The sequence below is a fragment of the Rhipicephalus microplus genome, chromosome 8, assembly GCF_043290135.1.
Source record: "Rhipicephalus microplus isolate Deutch F79 chromosome 8, USDA_Rmic, whole genome shotgun sequence".
Taxonomy (NCBI): domain Eukaryota; kingdom Metazoa; phylum Arthropoda; class Arachnida; order Ixodida; family Ixodidae; genus Rhipicephalus; species Rhipicephalus microplus.
In genome coordinates this window covers 3,796,444-3,814,291 of record NC_134707.1, presented here as the reverse complement: position 1 = coordinate 3,814,291, position 17,848 = coordinate 3,796,444, and the positions used below count along the sequence as shown (strand labels likewise).

Below are 17,848 nucleotides of genomic sequence, written 5' to 3'. Positions count from 1 at the left end.
TCGGCCCCCACTATCCAGCGGGAGTTCTCTGGTACGCCGTCGTACGCGATCAAATAATCATTGTTCGACTTAACTGCACAATCTGCCGAATTTCAAAGGCCCCCAGCGTGCGCGTGAGGAACGCTTCCTGACGCTTCCGCGTCGTCCACAAAAGCCATGGATCTGCGCAAAGTGAAGGACGACGAAAAGCTGCGACTGTGTCGGTGGTACTACCGGGGCGGCTTCTTCGCGCTGCCCTTCCTGTGGCTGGTGAATGCGGTGTGGTTCTTTCGAGAGGCCTTCATCCGGCAGCCGTTCGAGGAGCAGAAGATGATCAAGGCGTACGTGATCAGGTCGGCTATCGGCGCCTCGCTGTGGACCGTCGTGCTGGTCGCCTGGGTGACGTACTTCCAGCTCAACCGCGTCCAGTGGGGAGCATTCGGCGATGCCATATCGTTCATCACTCCCACCGGAATACCCTGATGTCCGCCGACAAGACTGCGCGTCGTTCCCTCCAGAAAAGATCGCAGGAGTCGCGCTCGCAGTTTATTTTCCTTTCCTTTTGCGACGTTGCGTTCTGTGCGGACAAAATAACATCGCCGTGAACGTAGGCACTGTAGGCGGTTCCATTAAAAAAGTTGCTCATGGCCGTGCTATTCTTTGAACACTGTTAGATTGGAATCTACTTTCTAGTGCACTCTAGTTGCGTGCACGACGATGTTGGATAAGCATCGCTACTTTGTAAATGTCACTCGATGGTCAGTAACAAACGCGGTGCCGCTTAGAGGTTCTTTCTATTCTGCCAGCAACAATATCCGTAGTGACGTGCCGCAATATGGCTCTACTAATGACGTTATACAGAATGTTTCTACTGCCCCGCCGTGTCATCGAATCCCAGCTGCGGCGGCTGCATTTTCGATGGAGGTGAAAATGCTGTAGGCCCGTAGGCTCAGATTTGGGTGCACGTTGAAGAACCCCCGGTGGTCGAAATTTCCGGAGCTCTCCACTACGGCGTCTCTCATATTCATGTGGTAGTTTTGGGACGTTAAACCCCACAAATCAATCATGATGTTTTTATTCACGTCACATAATGCCAATCTGTTCCGTAACGGCGAGGAGATAGGGTTGCTTGAATGCGAAACTTTATAGGGACCCTGCATAAATTACTACGCCTCTCCCCCTCCTAAGTCGAATGGTCTATCCCTGGCACAGGCAAAGTAGTGATGCTTTTGCAACCTAGCTAAATGTCAGGCATACAACCCCTTCTTGTTTCGGTGCACTCCGTAATAGATTAAACATTGCTACCTAAATTACCAAATTTCTTAAATTGACCAACATTAAGTGCACCAACCTGTGTTGGTGCACTCCTAGAGCCTTGTTATTCTTTGAATTACCAAAGACAGTAAATGGGCCTAGTTTGGAGGGGTGTTTACATTGATGAAAAAAAATCTATCTACATATTTAATGTTTTTGCTTTGTTTGTGGCTGCTTTTATGCACTTCACAGGTGTAGCGGTGGTCGTGGGTACAACACCCACTGATTTTAGAACAGGGTGCATGAATGATACCCATTAATTCTTAAAAATAAACCGTATAATGTAATGCAATGCTTGTACATTCAATTCTAAAACTTCTTTGATTCTTTTCAAATATAAACTCCTTAACTAGCTATCTTTTTCATTTCATGTAATAAATATTTATACTGATAATGCTTGTACAGGCTTTGTCTTGCATAGAGGCTTTCTTTTAGTGGCATACGCTGCACCACTCCCCACAAGGACCCTAACACCTCCAAATTTTCATTGCCTTGAAAAAGTTTTATATACATGTGTAGTGTTCTTCTGACCCTAACCACTACATTTATTCGTACTTTATGCCGTTATGAAAAAACAAGGAGTCTGCCTACAGAAGCAGCACTGTATCTGTGTACATACATAATAAAATAAGGACAAGAAGTTTACTCTAGTCGTATAAAGCTTAAACGGCAAAGCTGGTTGATCTTAGGGGCTTGACGTGGCTTTCTTGGCTGATGCTTTCCTAGGCGCAGGCAGAGTAGAGTCAAACCACAGCCTTCCACAGACCATGCAAAAATGTTCACACTCCAGCGCGGGTAACTAAAGTGCAAAGCTAGCCGTGGCACCCTCAGTAGACACGCAGGCGTTTTGTCACTCGTACTCGGCTAGCACCACGCTGCGAAACCCAGCGTGGCGGCTGCATGTGCCATCTCCGTCAGTGAGTGTGGGAGATAAGCAACCATATGGATGGTATTTTAGGACACCTGACGTTTAACCTAGAGCTTGGAAGAGCTTGATTCTTAATAGTTATTTAATCTGCTGATTTTTACTGTGCATTGTAGTCAAAGAAATCAAAGTGTAGAACACACAGCCGTGAATTAGCTTGTGACAAATTTATTACATAGTTTCAAAGTCGCTCGATGCCTCGTAGTGAATGCCGTGCTGATGTAACACGCATATTCAGCAGCGTCTACGCTGAGTACAGCTTGTACACGCACTTGGCCATCGTCTCCGCGTAGCGGACCCAGACTTCGTGGAGATGGATGTCACTGCAAAAAACAAGCAACGTTCATGTGAAATTCATTCAAGGAGGCAAACAATCGGAGACAAGAAGGAAATGTTTCCCTACTGTGCAAAAGTTACACTTTGGGGGCTCTTCACAAACGCATCCATGACTAATTGCAACTCATCCACCGTCCAGTGGGCAGCCCTACAGGGTTCTATAATCTGCAAAAGAAGAGGTTCAGAATGCTAGAATGCTTATAGATTAAGAGCTTGTTATATAAATGGTTACAAGAAAGCGATAAGTCTTAGTTTACCGGCACATAGGCCTGCTCTAAGTCTTTACCAGCAGATATGATCTTTATAACTACGCAGGTGATTAACTAGATACTGAGCGAGTGTGTTGTAACTATTCACACCTGAATCCTGGCACAGACACGCTGCCTGGTAGAGTGGTATATATTGGTGCAGCTAAAAATGGAAGGAGTTGATTTCATACATTTACATCACTACCCTGCTACCAATCATGCTAGTGCCCATGATAGTTAATTGTGGCTGTTTATTACAATGGGGTTCTGTGAAAAAAAGCACAAGTAATATAATTACTGACATGTTTGCTTGCAGTAATTGCAATTTTAGCATATGTCAAGCTTTGAGTAAGAAAGTTCTGCTTAATTTGCATGTACATACCTTCTCGACAATGTCGATGAAGAAATCTCTCAAATCTTTACTGTGGTTCAATCCATACGCAATATTGACAAGTGTTCGTGTGAGAGACTGAAAAGTCAGTTTAAAAAAACATGAATTAACAGACAAGTTGCAGCAGTAACATCTCAGCCACTAAGTAAACATAGGACAACATGCCTCTAATGCTAAGGCACGTTGCCGGGCTAGTTGGTTGGGATTCATCATTTTCACTGGTATAGCGCACCACGACAAGGACACACACAAAGGAGAGATTCACACACACACAGCGCTATGTGTGTAGCGCTGTGTGTGTGTGAATCTATCCTTTGTGTGTGTCCTTGTCGTGGTGCGCTATACCAGTGAAAATGATGAATGCCTCTAATATTTTATGAAAGGTTTTCATGAAAATTCTACAAGCTTATACTACACAACAAAAACACATGATTATGTGTGTGCTTAATCCATTCTATGCCATAACTATTGGTTGGATTTCATTGAAAGTTTGCACATTTATCAAAATACAGTAGACAACAACAGCTGCTCATTTTCACAGAGCTACATTTATTTCTTCAAAAGGGAAAAGGAAGGACGACAACCACCTGCTTGTAGCAAGAAGCCACAAGGAAATCCGTACGGATTTCTCTGAAAAAAAGCTTCTCAGATGCCGAAAAATTCATCCTGGTCCGGGGTTTGAATTCGGGACTAACGCCTTTCCGGGGAAGTCGCGGTCGCTCTACCAACTAAGCTAACCGAAATGCTAGCAATTGGCAGGGAGAGGGCTAATTTATTGACAACTCGAAGCACATGGACACAAGTAATGCGAATGAGTAGATGACGATCTGTTCCATCAATACAGTGGCTCAACCATTGTTCAGTTTGTGGTCATAGCAACTATGCTATTGTCATTGCCTTTTACGAAAAGATGTTCATTTCTTGGAGAGAAGCAGTATATGCGAGTTTATCGTTCCACCTTGTTTATCACTGGCAGAGGGCATCTACTATTATGCTGTCGTCATCCCCCTCCTTCTAATTAGTTTCTAAGTTGGGGTCAGGAGTCACAATGACAATGCAAATGGGCTCTCATATATTCACACCGACATCTGTTGCAGCCTCGAGAGCCTCAGACAACTGTCCAAAACGACATTTTTTTGAAGAAAATACCCGGGCCGATCTCTGAGGCAGTCTGCAACCTAAGGCTCGTGTAAGCACTCACAAAGGTCCAGTGTTCTGTGAAAAGTACACCAACATTTGGTTGCCCTTCAGAGCGAAACTGTGTGATTCTTGCACTTTGCAGCGATAATTTTGTCCTTTCTGAAGCACAATCACTTAGTTTTTTCAATATATAAACTGCAGAACTTCAAATTAGTTTATAAAATGCAGTGCGCATCACATGCATTCAATGTGCACTCTATTTATGAAAAGTTTGATGACTTGTAGCACAGGAAATATGGACCCTAGTTAGTATGTGTATCTTACTGAAACCTCTCGCTTCAAAAATTCTCATCAGCAAAATCAGAAAGTTGAATGGTGCATTTGATATTCGTGAAAAGTGAAGTGTAATTTGTAAATATATAGTTGGTTGCTATTGAGTCGAGATATTCAATAGTAAACAGCACGTTCATTGTGAGCTATAAGCAGTAGAATATGTAACATCTTAAAATTGAGTACACATACTTAGTGCACTTAAGCTTGTAGAACAAGCCTTTAAACTTCATTTTTGATTTCTTGTTTACAGCTGCACGTAGCTACTTATTCCCTACCAAACATAAGGGCTACATTTCATTCCTGAGATTTACTGCTGAAGTGAAACATGTACAGTTAAGCTTATAAAGCTTGATCAAAACAATAACAAACTTATTTTATGTGCCTGCTTCAATACAAAGGTAGCTCTGCTTATCTTCCAAGCCCGTAATTTTTCTTGTCTTCATCAAAGCAGACCCTACCTAGATAAATACAAGTCCATTTATCAAAACACTGGCTTAAGTGAACCTCTTCAACCACCTTTCACCTCTGCCCCGCCGCGGTGGTTTAATGGCTAAGGTACTCGGCTGCAGACCCGCAAGTCACGGGATTGAATTCTGGCCACAGTGGCTGCATTTTTGATGGAGGCGAAAATGCTGTAGGCCCGTGCGCTTAGATTTGAGTGCACGTTAAAGAACCACAGATGGTCAAAATTACTGGAGCCCTCCAATACGGCATCTCTCATAATCATATGGTGATTTTGGGATGTTAAACCCTACATATCATCATCTTTCATCTCTACTATGCCTAGTAAGAAAAATCGGATGACATCTGATTACAGAGACAAATGTGTACCCTATCTGTGTATCAAAATTACCATGTCAAATTAAAGTGCAACATATTTCAACACAAGCCAATCAAGCGAAACATACCTTAAAATTGGATTCAACGTCCTGCAAGGTGTGCTTGGAGATTTGACTGCGCAGTGAGAATAGAACAGAATCCCTGAGCCGGTCTATGTGGTCCTTGTCCAGAAGCAACTTCATCTCGCGCAGATGCTGAAGAAACTCGCGATCCATCTCCATGCCTGATTCTTCATACTTGCAGTCTGCAATACATGTTGTCAAGTGAACGATCATCTATGATACAGTCATGAGGCTTTGATAGGTGAACCTGTGACGGCTCAGAAACTGAGCCTGATGTGTGTGGTTAAACGTTCGTTAAACTGGTTAGAAATTATTAGTACCATAGGCACTATTAAAACAACTTCGCCATTATTTCACTGTCACTCATTTTATGAAGCATAGTGTATAGAAATAGGCATATAGTAAATTTGAGGTCTGAAGTCAAATTAAAGCTAGTAGTGAAATAATTTCGAATCAAGCAGTTCGAATAGTTTATATCGCATTTTATAAAGAGCAGTGAGCATTTTTGTCAACTTGCACAATATTTTTAAGAATAGGAACTAGGTATGTGTGAATGTCAATCAATTTTCGTTTGTAGCAAAGTTTAAATATTAGCAGGATTTGAACAGCAGTAGAGTGTGAGCTATAACCAGTAGAATACGTAACATTTTAAAATTAAGTACATATACTTAGTGCACTTAAGCTCGTAGAACAAGCTTTTAAACTTAGGCAACTTGTAGAATGTGTGGCTTTGTGGCAGGCATATTGCCCCTGCATAGGTGGTTTTACGAAACGAAAGTTGCACAATGCAGTGAAGCCACCTTTAGGAAAAAGTTACATGAGGTGAAGTACACGTTAATTCATTTTGGGACATTAAACCCCAATAATTATTCTACATCCCTTCAGTTCATATACTTTTAAATTTCAATAAATATAAATTCTTGTCAAAGCGAATTGGAATACTGTGATATAAATTCAAATATTCGCCCATATGGTGTGGCTTTTTGCAGTGACAAGGAACATTTTCATACACAAATTTCGTGTTGCGGCACGGCTCCACCACAAGACAAATGTTTCCCTTTAGATTCAGCTTTTTTGCATTTTTTCCTGCTGGTAACAAGAGTGAAATATGACGTTTGCTTGATGAAACCATTAAAATTTCTTGCAAGCTTAGATGTGGTAAAAAGAAAGAAGCACAAATTACTTGGGTTTCTGCAGCTCCATGATTGGATCATGTGGTCAGCGCAGAAGATGAAGTCCTCCAGATGCAGGTAACCCAGCTTCTTTTTGCCAGTTTCGAATCGGTTGTGCGTTATGTACACAATGGCTGCATACTTTCTGCAAAAAGGAATACCAAAAAAAGGTACATGATTTTTGTCGGACGCTGTCGAATCGCATCTCAAGGAATGCCAAGTCATTCATCGCACCACCACCGCGTATCATCCTCAAACTAATGGCATTACAGAACGATTCAACCATACATTAGGAGATATGCTGTCAATGTACGTCGCAACCGATCACACCAATTGGGACAGTATTCTCCCTTTTGTCACATACGCGCATAATATTGCTGTCCAGACAACCACTGGTTTCTCTCCATACTTCCTCCTTTATGGTCGCGAGCCCTCTTGCATGCTAGACATCGTCCTTCCTTACCACCCGGATGTTGCTGAGTCGACGACGATGTCACAAGCTGCTAAATACGCGGAAGAGTGTCGTCAGCTTACCCGCTCCTTCACAAGTGCTGAACAGCAACGCCAGAAACACCACCGCGATAGCCCGACGCCTCCGGCTTCTTAAGCATCAGATGACCTTGTCTGGCTTCGCATCCCTTCAACCAGCCCTAGTCTCTCAACGAAACTGACGTACAAGTATGACGGCCCTTACCCTGTGGTTAAGCAAACTTCACCCGTCAATTACATCGTCGAGCCACTAGAGCAGCCCCATGATCAACGACGCCGTGGACGTGAGACCGTCCACATAGACCGCCTAAAACCGTATTACGATCCCTCTATTGTCTCCTGCCTATGAGTTGCCAGGATGGCTCTTTTCCGGAGGGGAGGAAAATGTAGTGAAGAAGTTGAGTGCTACTCAGAAAGGCAGGGGGTATGACTCAGTCGGTGAAGAAGACGACGTTTTGGTTGGCTGGATACTCAGGCTAGTTCCGCCATTACCGCTTGACGTGTCATGACCGCTCTCCTGTTTTATAAAAGAGTGCCACTCTAAAACGCTCCATTATAATTCATTAAACTTGTGCATTGCACTAGAAATACACATATGCAACAACACACCACAAAAGAAAATAAGTGACGCTGGTCAGATGATTCATGACCATGTCCAGCTACTTCTGTCTTGTAAATCTGCACATCTCAATGCCTGCAGCATGACGAAGAAAGGTATCTTACCCTGTTAGAATAGTTGTTTAACAGTTAATAAAATCAATCATTGCTATACTGGAATCGCATCAAGCCTGGAAATGCCATCGTATAGCAATATTTGTTGTAAATGAATATCTGTTACTTGCTGATATATGTGAGAAAAACATTAGATTTGCTTTGTTACAATGAAGTTCAACTGGATATGTTGCCATTTTATTTGTAAGAAAGAATAATATCTTTGCACTGATTGCTCTTCTGTCATCATGTTTGTTGTGTTTTCTGGCATGTCAGTGCAATATGAGGTGAAAAAGACATCTGTATTTTCATCATTCTTCTACTGACACACATATTTATGCATTTCATTAACAACAGGCTCAACTGTCATACTATAAAACATTGCTCGTAAGCATGCCTAAGAGACCACTCACTAGGCCTCATTGCGAATTTCAGCCACACGCTGAAAGTTGTAAGGTGCATTTTGGTGAAACGATTCTTTGAAATTGCTTTGTTGTCAGAGAAAGAGAACTGACAGAGTTTCATTGGGAACTCATGCTGAATTACAAAGAATGCACTAGAAATCTGACTTCCCACGTATATACATATAGAAATTAGTATTACATGAATATATTTGAGCTTTGAATTCAAATCAAATAAATCCAAGCTCTATTTGACTTTCAGACTGTTATTATTCAGAATTTCAAATGATTCGACAGCATAAATATTTGTAATGTGACACAGGCCAATTTTGAAACTTGGTGAGGGTGAGTTGTCTGAAACTAACGGTAACGACGTTACAGTAGGCCTTCGCCAATATTCTGGTTCAAAAGCAAGCGAATGTTTATTTTGAAGGAGATTATGTCACTTATGCACATCATGGCTCCAGCAAAGAAGGCCAGGAAATAGTCTGGGAGACTGTCATAAGATAACCAGTACACTGAGCTTGCACCTATTAGTTGAGAGGCTCAAAAATAGTTCAGTGAGTCCCTGGTCTGAAAAAAGGATATTGTTTTGACACATCGAAAAAAATTATGGAACCGAATTTCGTCCAGGCATCACCAAAAAGGCTTAGTGATCCCCACTACTGAGGTGTCCAGTGAGTGCATGCTTTCAAATGCAGGAAACATCCCAGCATCTTGGTGAGTGGGCATGAAGCCATACCATGTGCTCATTAGGAGAGCTCAGCAAGTTGGTTGTAAGTATTCATTCTAAGAGACAGGCCGTGCAAAAACAAAAGAGCAGTCGAGACACCTCAAGTGCCGACTAACAACTCAGCATCTTTCAGAATAATGAACAGCTTACGTTTCCACATAACAATCTGCAGTCTTTCAGTATCAGTCACTCACAGCATTATGTGCTTGAGGACACGAACAGATTTCACTTCTTTGTTCTTCGATTTGCCATGAAAATTTTTTTCTATTCGATATTTCTAGCCACCATTCGGTGCTACTGGGTTCGAATTAGAGATGAAATTTCACTATTCGAGCACCCCTAATAGAAAGGATACTTGGTACAATGTGAGGAGGGTTTTCAAATGCGCAAGCAGTCACCTTGCCAGTTCCTCAGGAAGGAGAAAATGGGTCTGTATGTTCTTGGAGAGGGGCCCCGGTAGTTCTTCAACTGCCTTATAGACGCGCTTGATGTTGTCAAACTGAAAGCACAGCAAGCACACCATAGCTCAGGCGTGGCGTCAGGATTTTGTGTGAGCGTGTACAGTATCAGTGACTCACATTTATGCAACAGGGCAAATTATGCTACAAACGTATAAGCAGAGAGCATGTGCTCACACTTTAGCGGAACTGAAAGGAGTACTGTCAAGCTATATTGAACTTTCGATTAAGTACTTTGCACTTTGCAAACAATACTGGAAAACACCGGGGTGCCCTGTGTGATAGGTTACAATTATGCTTGCTTTTACAAACCAGCTTCAGTTTAGTAGCCAGCACATAGATAACCCTTGCATGCGGATAATATAATAATTGTTGAGGTTTAATGTCCCAAAACTATTCGCACGTAGATGGCTGAGTGCAAAGTGTTAGCAGTGTTTTCCAACAAAGACCTCTTCTTATTTTCTTTTCAATGGTTGTGGTTTTTTTTTTTCAAGCGTGACAGCATTTAAGCGAAGTAAACTGGTGCTGTGTAACTTTCTTAACTGGTTGCACAACTACCATGAGTAAGTGGTGCGAATGCCTGTGTGATAACCTAGCATTCAAAGTCACCCGGCAGGTACCTTGGCACGTATAGTTACATTAAAACTCCAGGTGGTCAAAGTTTATCTGGAGTCCTCCACTACACCTAGCCTCATAAAACCCCAGAATTTATTATTATTATTATTATTATTATTAGCTTTATAAGAATAAGGCTTCACGATTCATTCACAACTAACTTTAGTGACTTGACAACAATGTAGAAAAATGCATTTCCTGTTAAGATTACTTGCACTCTTGTTTTCTCTAATATTCCTTTTTGCATCTTTAATCACACGATTCCAACACATCACAGACCTGACGTCTGCAGCTTTTTATATCAACGCCAGTCTTTTCGCTGACTTCGTCCAGGTCCTTACGATTTCGTGAGGATAGTTTCTTTCCTAGGAACTCTCTCACAACATTTTGGTCGAAGTCATAGTACCTGCAATGTAACTCTGCATCAGTGGTACCCCAACATTCACTAAATGCACAAGAAATGCACCTAAAAAAACTCTGATGACATACACATGTGACATATTGTGCTACAATGATCGGTCAAGAAGAATATGTGGTGCAATAACGAGAACCGCATAAATTGAAAATTTGATCCATACATCTAAATTCTCAAAAACAAGCAATATATCGAGTATTCTATCGAAACAACCAGAGTCGCAATGTAAAAGAGGTAGACAATGCTAGATTCTCTGGCAACTTATAACATCTTAATCCTAGAAGCAAACATATGGTATGTCTGTTAATACTAAGCCCAGGATGGCTGGTGCTTACGTCAGTGAAACTACCACATTTGATCACAGTTGAACCTTCTTATAATGAACACTGATATAGTGAATTATTGGTAATAGCAAGCAAATATAAAATCTGTTTGAACTCCAACATGTTTGCCATCATGTTGGTGAAGTGGTACTAAGTTTAATAAGTTGCATCTACAAAGTCAAGTGCAATCTTTCATATTGATAACTTGCATCTGACATCATCCAAGCTCCTTCTTAAAATACTGGTTTGTAACATACTTATAAAAGCTGGTTCACCAGCCAAAGCGTCAAGTAAAATATTTGCTGATGTACTTAGTTATCCTTTGTTAATGCTATGCCAATTTATGAAACTTCTTTTTTTCCAAATTACTATATAAATATACACAAAGGACAGCCCATAACTCATGGCCTTTTCATCACTTCAAGATTCAATCGTCCCTGAAATTTAACCTTGTACAGATACATGCGTTTTGCTGTCGTTTAACCTGGAAAGTTTGTTGAATATATTGCTACTTTTTATTTAACTGGTTGCACTCCCATTTACAGTAAAAGCCTAGCTGATTCGTACTCGAAGAGGACCATGAAATTATTTGAAATAAATGGAGTTGAAATTAGCGAGCGGTCACTAGAATGAATGGACATCATGTCTCATTGCGCATGCAAAACCAAAGAAGCCACCTCTGGACTCATTATCACAATCTAGGCACTACTACACATTTGGGGCAGGTGATTTTGTAAACTAAGTTCATGGAGTTCTAACAGCAAACAGAATTGATTGATCTGTCATCGTTATGCCTGACACAAGCACCGGCATGCCTTCATATCAATGAGCATTAATACGAAATATATTGTGCTAGTTATGCTCCAAAGCATGTTTTACGTGGCAGAGTTAATGAACTCATTATTAAAAGTCATCAGTATTTCATATTCGATTGCGTTTCTTCTGTCACGACTCGGTTAGCATCATTTGCAGCTTGCCTAACAGCTCCAGTGCAGTGTCTAAATTCTCGTCAAATGAGAAATGCTGCTGTGTCGTTGTTACACATTAGTAGTAAATTTGGTTTGGTTTGTTTTTGCAACACACTTTGTTTACTTTGGGCCAGATTCTGTGAGGAGCAATGAAAACAATGGGCTCCCAGTTTAGTAACCGTTGTGGATACTGATGCGTTCGAATTATTGGGAGTTTTTTCCATAGAAATAGACAGGGCTGTTCTGGGACCTGGGCGTCAGTTTGAATTACCTGTAAAAAGTTTGAATTGATGTGATCTTACTGTATTAGTCTCTCTTTTTGTTAAGCAACAAATTTATGCTAGCCTCCAGCAAAAAAAAAATTACGTCATTCTGTTGAATGGCCAGTTCGTGCCAGGTGATGTACCTGGCAATGAGCATTCTCTGCGTCTGTGGCGCCAGTTGAAATGTCCACTGCTCAGCGAGGTGAACAGGACTGTGCAGGAGTCGTTCAAGCATTTGAAGTGTCCGGTAGTGGTCCAAGACATCGCTCTTGAGCAGATCCAAAGGTATGTCAGTTTCCTTCATGCGTTCATTATGGTGCAGTGTGACTGCCGCGTCTTGAGCTGAAACCACAAGGTGCAATCACTCAGTGAATCACTGCTACACTTTTTATGTGAAAGCATTAAATATCTCATGTATTGGTGTGACACTATGCACTACAATTGCGGCACAGCCCTATGCTGACCATAGTGCTCAACAACGAAATGGCTCCTTGCTGCAGCTTGCATAAATGCTCCAAACACAACCTAGAAATTCCATCCGAATCAGGCCTAATGGTGATAAAAAGTGACTGCTTGATACCGGTTACAGTCAAACTTTTTGTTGGGCAAATTGATTTTTGACTGTTGAAAAAAAGAAAAAAGTGCAAAAGGAACAAGAGCAACCTATCCTGTGTTGTCGTTGTTCCTCATAATGCATACAGGACAATTGTTGAATCTTTGCACATGTGCATCATTGTTGTTCATTGCTTTTACATGTTATTCTGTCCATATATAAGATGGTCATTTACCCACGATAAGCAGTTGGAATTAATTGCTGTGTGTGGTGTGTGTTTCTTGAGTGGAAAAGTGTGTGAATGTGGGAGTGTTTCAATGGAGTACCAAGTTGTGCTAAGTGCTTACAATATGATGAGTTACCAGCTAGTCTAGCCATAAGTTTTAATAATGTTCTTTTTCCTTTTGCAATACAGTCTTGCTTCAAAAGTTCAGTGTCTTGTTGAGCCGCCTGTTCGGTGAAGTATGGCAAGCGAATGAAGGGGGACAAATTATCAAGTGACCTTCGTCATGATGCAACACTCCCTAGTTTCCTAAGCCCTTTAAAGCCAATGGTTGCGTAACGTCACCCCATGTGTCCGCGCGGGCGCTGCGTTCCGGTGTTTGCATCTTCGCTTGGTCAAAGGTGCGCAGACCCTGAGGTAACATGTCACGATGTGAAGGGTATCAGGGAGTACGAACAATGAATTCGACTAAAACCTCGAGGCAATGGGACGCATGTCTTTCACATTGCTGCTTGTTAGTCTTGCAAGGAGTCTGGTCGCAGAAAATTTCTTCAGATGCTACGTAGTGCGTAACATGCCACGGATACTTTTTTTTTTTTTCACTTGCAGCTTTTAACTAGAAAAAACAAGAGAGACCTGTAAACACGTTGTGTGATTTTAGAGAATCTTAGGCGTAATTTATCGGCGTTCCAGAAGTTCTACAGCACATTTTGAATAGTTTTTTTGGTGAAAATAAGTTCTGCGCAAGTGCCCGGTAATAATGCTATAACTGAGAGGTTACGAATGGCACAAAGGCATTGATTATAACAAGTGGGATCTCACCTGAATATCCTTGCAACCATAGTTGGAATACTTCCGGATCGATCAGCGTGTTGTTCCCCACAAAGACGTCGACCTCGGCCAACATGTATTAGCTGTGGTGAACTGTAATTCTAATTCAACGTCGTATTGATGCAGACAAACACACGACCAGACGCAAAACCGACAACCACACGCTTAAGCGAAAGCGAAACCAAAATACGCCAATGTTGCTGTGCTTGCTTTTATGTCGTCTGCCTAATCTGGCGCGCTTTTCGCAGAAAAAAATCTAATCACAATATTCATTTTCTTTTCTTTAGTGCATTGCTTTTCTAATTCACGTTTTTATGGACACTTTTACATTTATTGTGTATGTGTAGTTCAGGGTGCCGTTGCATTGCAATGGTTTAAGTGTTTTCTATGTTGACTTTCAGTGCGAGAGCTCACGCTGCAGCTGCGGTACACCCATTGCTTTCTCCTCTTAAGCCGCAAACATTGTGCCTTGATGCGGACGCCATTGTTGATGTGCGTGGTGCGATATTTTCTGTCGGATTACAGCAACGCTTTGAGAAGAAAGAACTGTGGTGTGCAATGCGCCTGATGCAGCGGTTCCCTATGTAGCTCGTATCCGAGCTCACGCCGGACTCGACGCGGTCCTTACGGACCCCGTCACAGAACTGTCTGAAAGGAAAAAGAACAGAGGGCTCCCCGCGATAGACGGATGTCTGGGCGCCCATTTCGTGGTGGCCGGCGCGGCGGCGGATTCTATCCCAGAGCACCGTACCGGGGCCGTGGCCGGGGTTTTCGGGGAGGTGGATCGTACGAGGGACGGGGTCGGGGTCGTGGTAGAGGTGGCTATGGGTACAACAAACGCTACGACGACGATCGAGACCGGGACAGGTATAGCCGGGACCGCTACTACTCCAGGTCGCGCTCCCGTTCTCGATCACGCTCTCGTTCTCGCTCGAGGTCCTACTCCAGGTCGCGGTCCCGCTCCCGGTCTCGCTCCAGGACTCCGCAGACCCAGAGGGAGTCCAGGGCGCGAAAAGTTCCGACTAGGGAGCAGCTGCAAGAAGTGAGTGACCCGTCCATGTTTTTCTTTTTTTTGCATCCTCTTTGCTTTATTGTCATGCTTATCTGTTGCTAAGAGCAACACTTGCTTTTGATTGATTGCTCGCGCGCTGGAAATGCCATTTAGGTGAATGTGTTTCCGTCGCTACAGACGTCTCGTGCGGCAGTCCACTGCGTACGATGCAAGCACGGAGCTCTAGTCTAAATGGTCATTGTAACTGCGAAATTTGCTACGTGTACGGATTACTGCGATGTGATCCGCTTCGTTTGCTGCATGGCACAATTAACTACGTAAACAGGCATTTGTGCTACAAGTGGGTTGTAAAGCACTCGTTTAAGTGCCGCTATTATAACTGCTTCCTAAAAACATTCATTGGTGAGAGATTGCTAGCAGGTGTTACGTCGTTTTGTTACAAAGGCGAGGTTCTAGGTTATTGTGGCAACGAGTAATGTCAAGTTTTGTCCCCACCAGTAACATTCAATGCAGTTGTCTTACATATGAAACTATATAATTCAGTTATGAAACTCTATAACTGAACTCCTACATCGTGCCAATGAGCCTTCAGTTACCGAAAGAAATCGTTTAATACGACTATAATTTCTTTACCAAATAATTAAAGGGCATTATAAGCTTGATGTTTCCAACATCATTTCCTTTTTTTCTGGGTACGCCACCCGCCAAAGGCATCAACTTACAATAACCCCTTTCCGGTCCCGAAATAACTGCTTCAAATATTCCTTTTTTCCTCGTACAGTAACTCAGTGGAATGGATTAACTAATAACCAAGTGATGGAGCCGTCCTTAGAGTTGTTTGCAGCAAATTTGACCTGATTGTTTACATCATGCTGTTCTATTTTTTTTGTTTGTTTGTTTGGTTTATGCAATCTTGAGTGCCAACATTGTGAAAATTATATCTGTAACCACCCTGCTAAAATCTCTGTAATAGGGATTGCAGTATGAATAAATAAATAAATAATATTTTTGCAACCTGCCGAAGCATAGAGGCTTCCGTAAATCTGATGCGCAATGAAAGGGGCCATCTCTCTTGACCAGCTGCAAACCTGCGTCGTGCGAACGCGAAAAAACACGCAGTTCTTGCCTTCGTGTTGTTACGTAGTTGGGGTGCATTTCAGCTTCTGCGAATGTCTTTCTACCCGTAGAAAGTGTGTGTATATGACGCAGTTCGCATTTAGCGAACTCTGCTTTTGTGATGAGGCTACGCATTAGTCTCCCCGACTGGAAGCCCAGACGTTTTCAAGGCGGCAGATTTTGAGGAAAGTGCTGAGCGACACGTTCACAAATGCTAAGGTGTTTCTTGTGATATTATTGACTTGTAATTAAGCATGTGGCAAGGTTCTTTAACTTATTCCGTGTTTTACTAGTCGTTCGAGAGCAATACCGTGTGACTTGACACGATTGTTAGCTTTTTTTATAGAAGTACGGTTGTTGTGCAGAAGTTGGTTCATTTGGTACACAACCCTTAGAAGCTTTGTAGGAGTGCTCTGAGAGAGCCTTTGAAATTCACGAATAATGCTGATTGTCGAGACTTGCAACCGTTCCTGTATTGTGCTGCCTAAAGTTCTGAAAATGTTCATGTATGATAGATTACAGGATGTGAAGTCTCAAAGGGTAAAGTGCAGATCACTTCAAAAAGATAGTTTTTTTTTGTATCCTCTGTACTGTAGGCCAGTTGGCTAAAGTTTACAATCGGTATTTCGAGCGTCCCCTCAAGGAGCACAAGGAGCATTACAGTAAGGGTCATTCCGCGCCAAACGTCCCAGCCATTTTGGCGACCATCTCAAATCAATTCGAAAAGGTCATGCTCATTTACTGCATTGAAAATAGTGAACTGTTAGAATATTTTAGAGAGAAAAATATTTTTGGTCACGTGGCTGCCTTCTGAACTTCCCGGAATGTCGGTTGGGTGTTGTTTGTGGAAAAATTAATTTTAAAAGTACCGCTGCTTCTTTCTTTACCAAATTTATTCTACATGGTAAATAAAGGAGCTTGTGTAAGGTGTTTGTAGCTCATAATTATTAGTGCAATTTTTGTGGCACATACACCTCTACAAATTTATCCAAAATGTGTTATGTTTACATTTTTTGTATTGCAATACTGCACTTTGTATGAATATCTGAGTAGCGAATACTTACCTCACAGAAAGTATATTTTGAGGGGGAAAAAAAAAAGATTTTAGACCTCCCAAGCTGCTTAACTTAACGGGAAAAAATTACAAATTTAGCAAAATCAATATTTTTGTCCCTATTGAGATACAATTTGCACCATATGATGGTCCAATTAAAAGTTGCCTTTTTGCCTAAATCAAAAGCAAATAAACACTTTTTGTTATGTCACAAATCTTATCATTACATTTTTTTTTTTTTGTTTTAAGGAAGAAAATAATTTTTGAACTTTCCCATTGGTGTCTATCTTCCCAATAGTATTCATAAATAAAATAAACGATTTTGGTCATACAGCAGCTGCCGCCTTGAAATTTCCCATTGCCGTCAATGGGAAAGCTTAAAAATGATTTTCCTTAAAACAAAAAATGTAATGATGAAATTTTCACTAAATTTCCAATATGAAAAGAGCCATTTATTTGTTTTCAATTTAAGTATAAAAGTGATTTTTAATTTTACCACCACATGGTGAAAATTGCATCTCAATATAGACAAAACTGACGACTTCGGGAAAGTAGTTAAATTTTTCTCAGAAAGTTAAGCAGCTTGAGAGGTGTAAAAATATTTTTCTTCAAAATATATCTTCTGTGGAGCATTTACTACTCACATATTCATACAAAGTGCAGTATTGCAATAAAAAAATGCAAACATAACACATTTTGGCTAAATTTGTGGAGGCATATGTGCCAGAAAAATTTCACTAATATTACTGAGCTTCAAACACTTTACACAGGAATTTTTACTTAACACATAGACCAACTTTGGCATAGAAGGAATGATCGATACTTTTAAAATAAAATTTTCTACAAACACCCAACCGACATTCCAGGAAGTTCATAAGGCAGCCACGTGACCAAAAAGTTTTTTTCTCTCGGTAATATTCTACCGTTTCACTGTTTTCAGTGC

At 41.5% G+C, this 17,848-nt stretch overlaps 3 protein-coding genes across 7 annotated transcripts in view; 2 read left to right on the top strand and 1 right to left on the bottom strand.

Annotated features, from left to right (window-relative positions):
- On the top strand, nt 1-628 carry pen-2 (presenilin enhancer, gamma-secretase subunit). Its single transcript, XM_037416047.2, has one exon. The coding sequence runs from the start codon at nt 157-159 to the stop codon at nt 460-462; it is 306 nt and encodes a 101-aa protein (XP_037271944.1). The 5' UTR covers nt 1-156; the 3' UTR covers nt 463-628.
- Nucleotides 629-2,370: 1,742 nt separating this feature from the next.
- On the bottom strand, nt 2,371-13,908 carry Fibp (acidic fibroblast growth factor intracellular-binding protein). 2 transcript variants are annotated; one of them, XM_037416045.2, is made up of 9 exons: nt 13,715-13,908; nt 12,260-12,458; nt 10,427-10,553; nt 9,473-9,573; nt 6,752-6,885; nt 5,575-5,750; nt 3,185-3,271; nt 2,622-2,719; nt 2,371-2,541 (listed from the first exon to the last, which is right to left on the bottom strand). In XM_037416045.2, exons 1-9 carry the CDS (start codon nt 13,797-13,799, stop codon nt 2,463-2,465), a joined length of 1,086 nt encoding a protein of 361 aa, XP_037271942.2. In that variant the 5' UTR covers nt 13,800-13,908; the 3' UTR covers nt 2,371-2,462. The 2 variants fall into 2 exon arrangements, with proteins under 2 accessions (XP_037271942.2, XP_075726904.1); XM_075870789.1 differs by having other exon boundaries at nt 12,220-12,458; nt 13,715-13,855.
- Nucleotides 13,909-14,262: 354 nt separating this feature from the next.
- The window catches only part of LOC119163955 (uncharacterized), an 82,172-nt gene continuing 78,586 nt past the window's right edge, over nt 14,263-17,848 (top strand). For all 4 annotated transcript variants that reach the window (XM_075870786.1, XM_075870787.1, XM_075870788.1 and 1 more), the window contains exon 1: nt 14,263-14,765. In XM_075870786.1, coding sequence (XP_075726901.1) covers nt 14,412-14,765 — 354 coding nt within the window. In that variant the 5' untranslated portion in view covers nt 14,263-14,411. The remainder of the gene's footprint in view (nt 14,766-17,848) is intronic.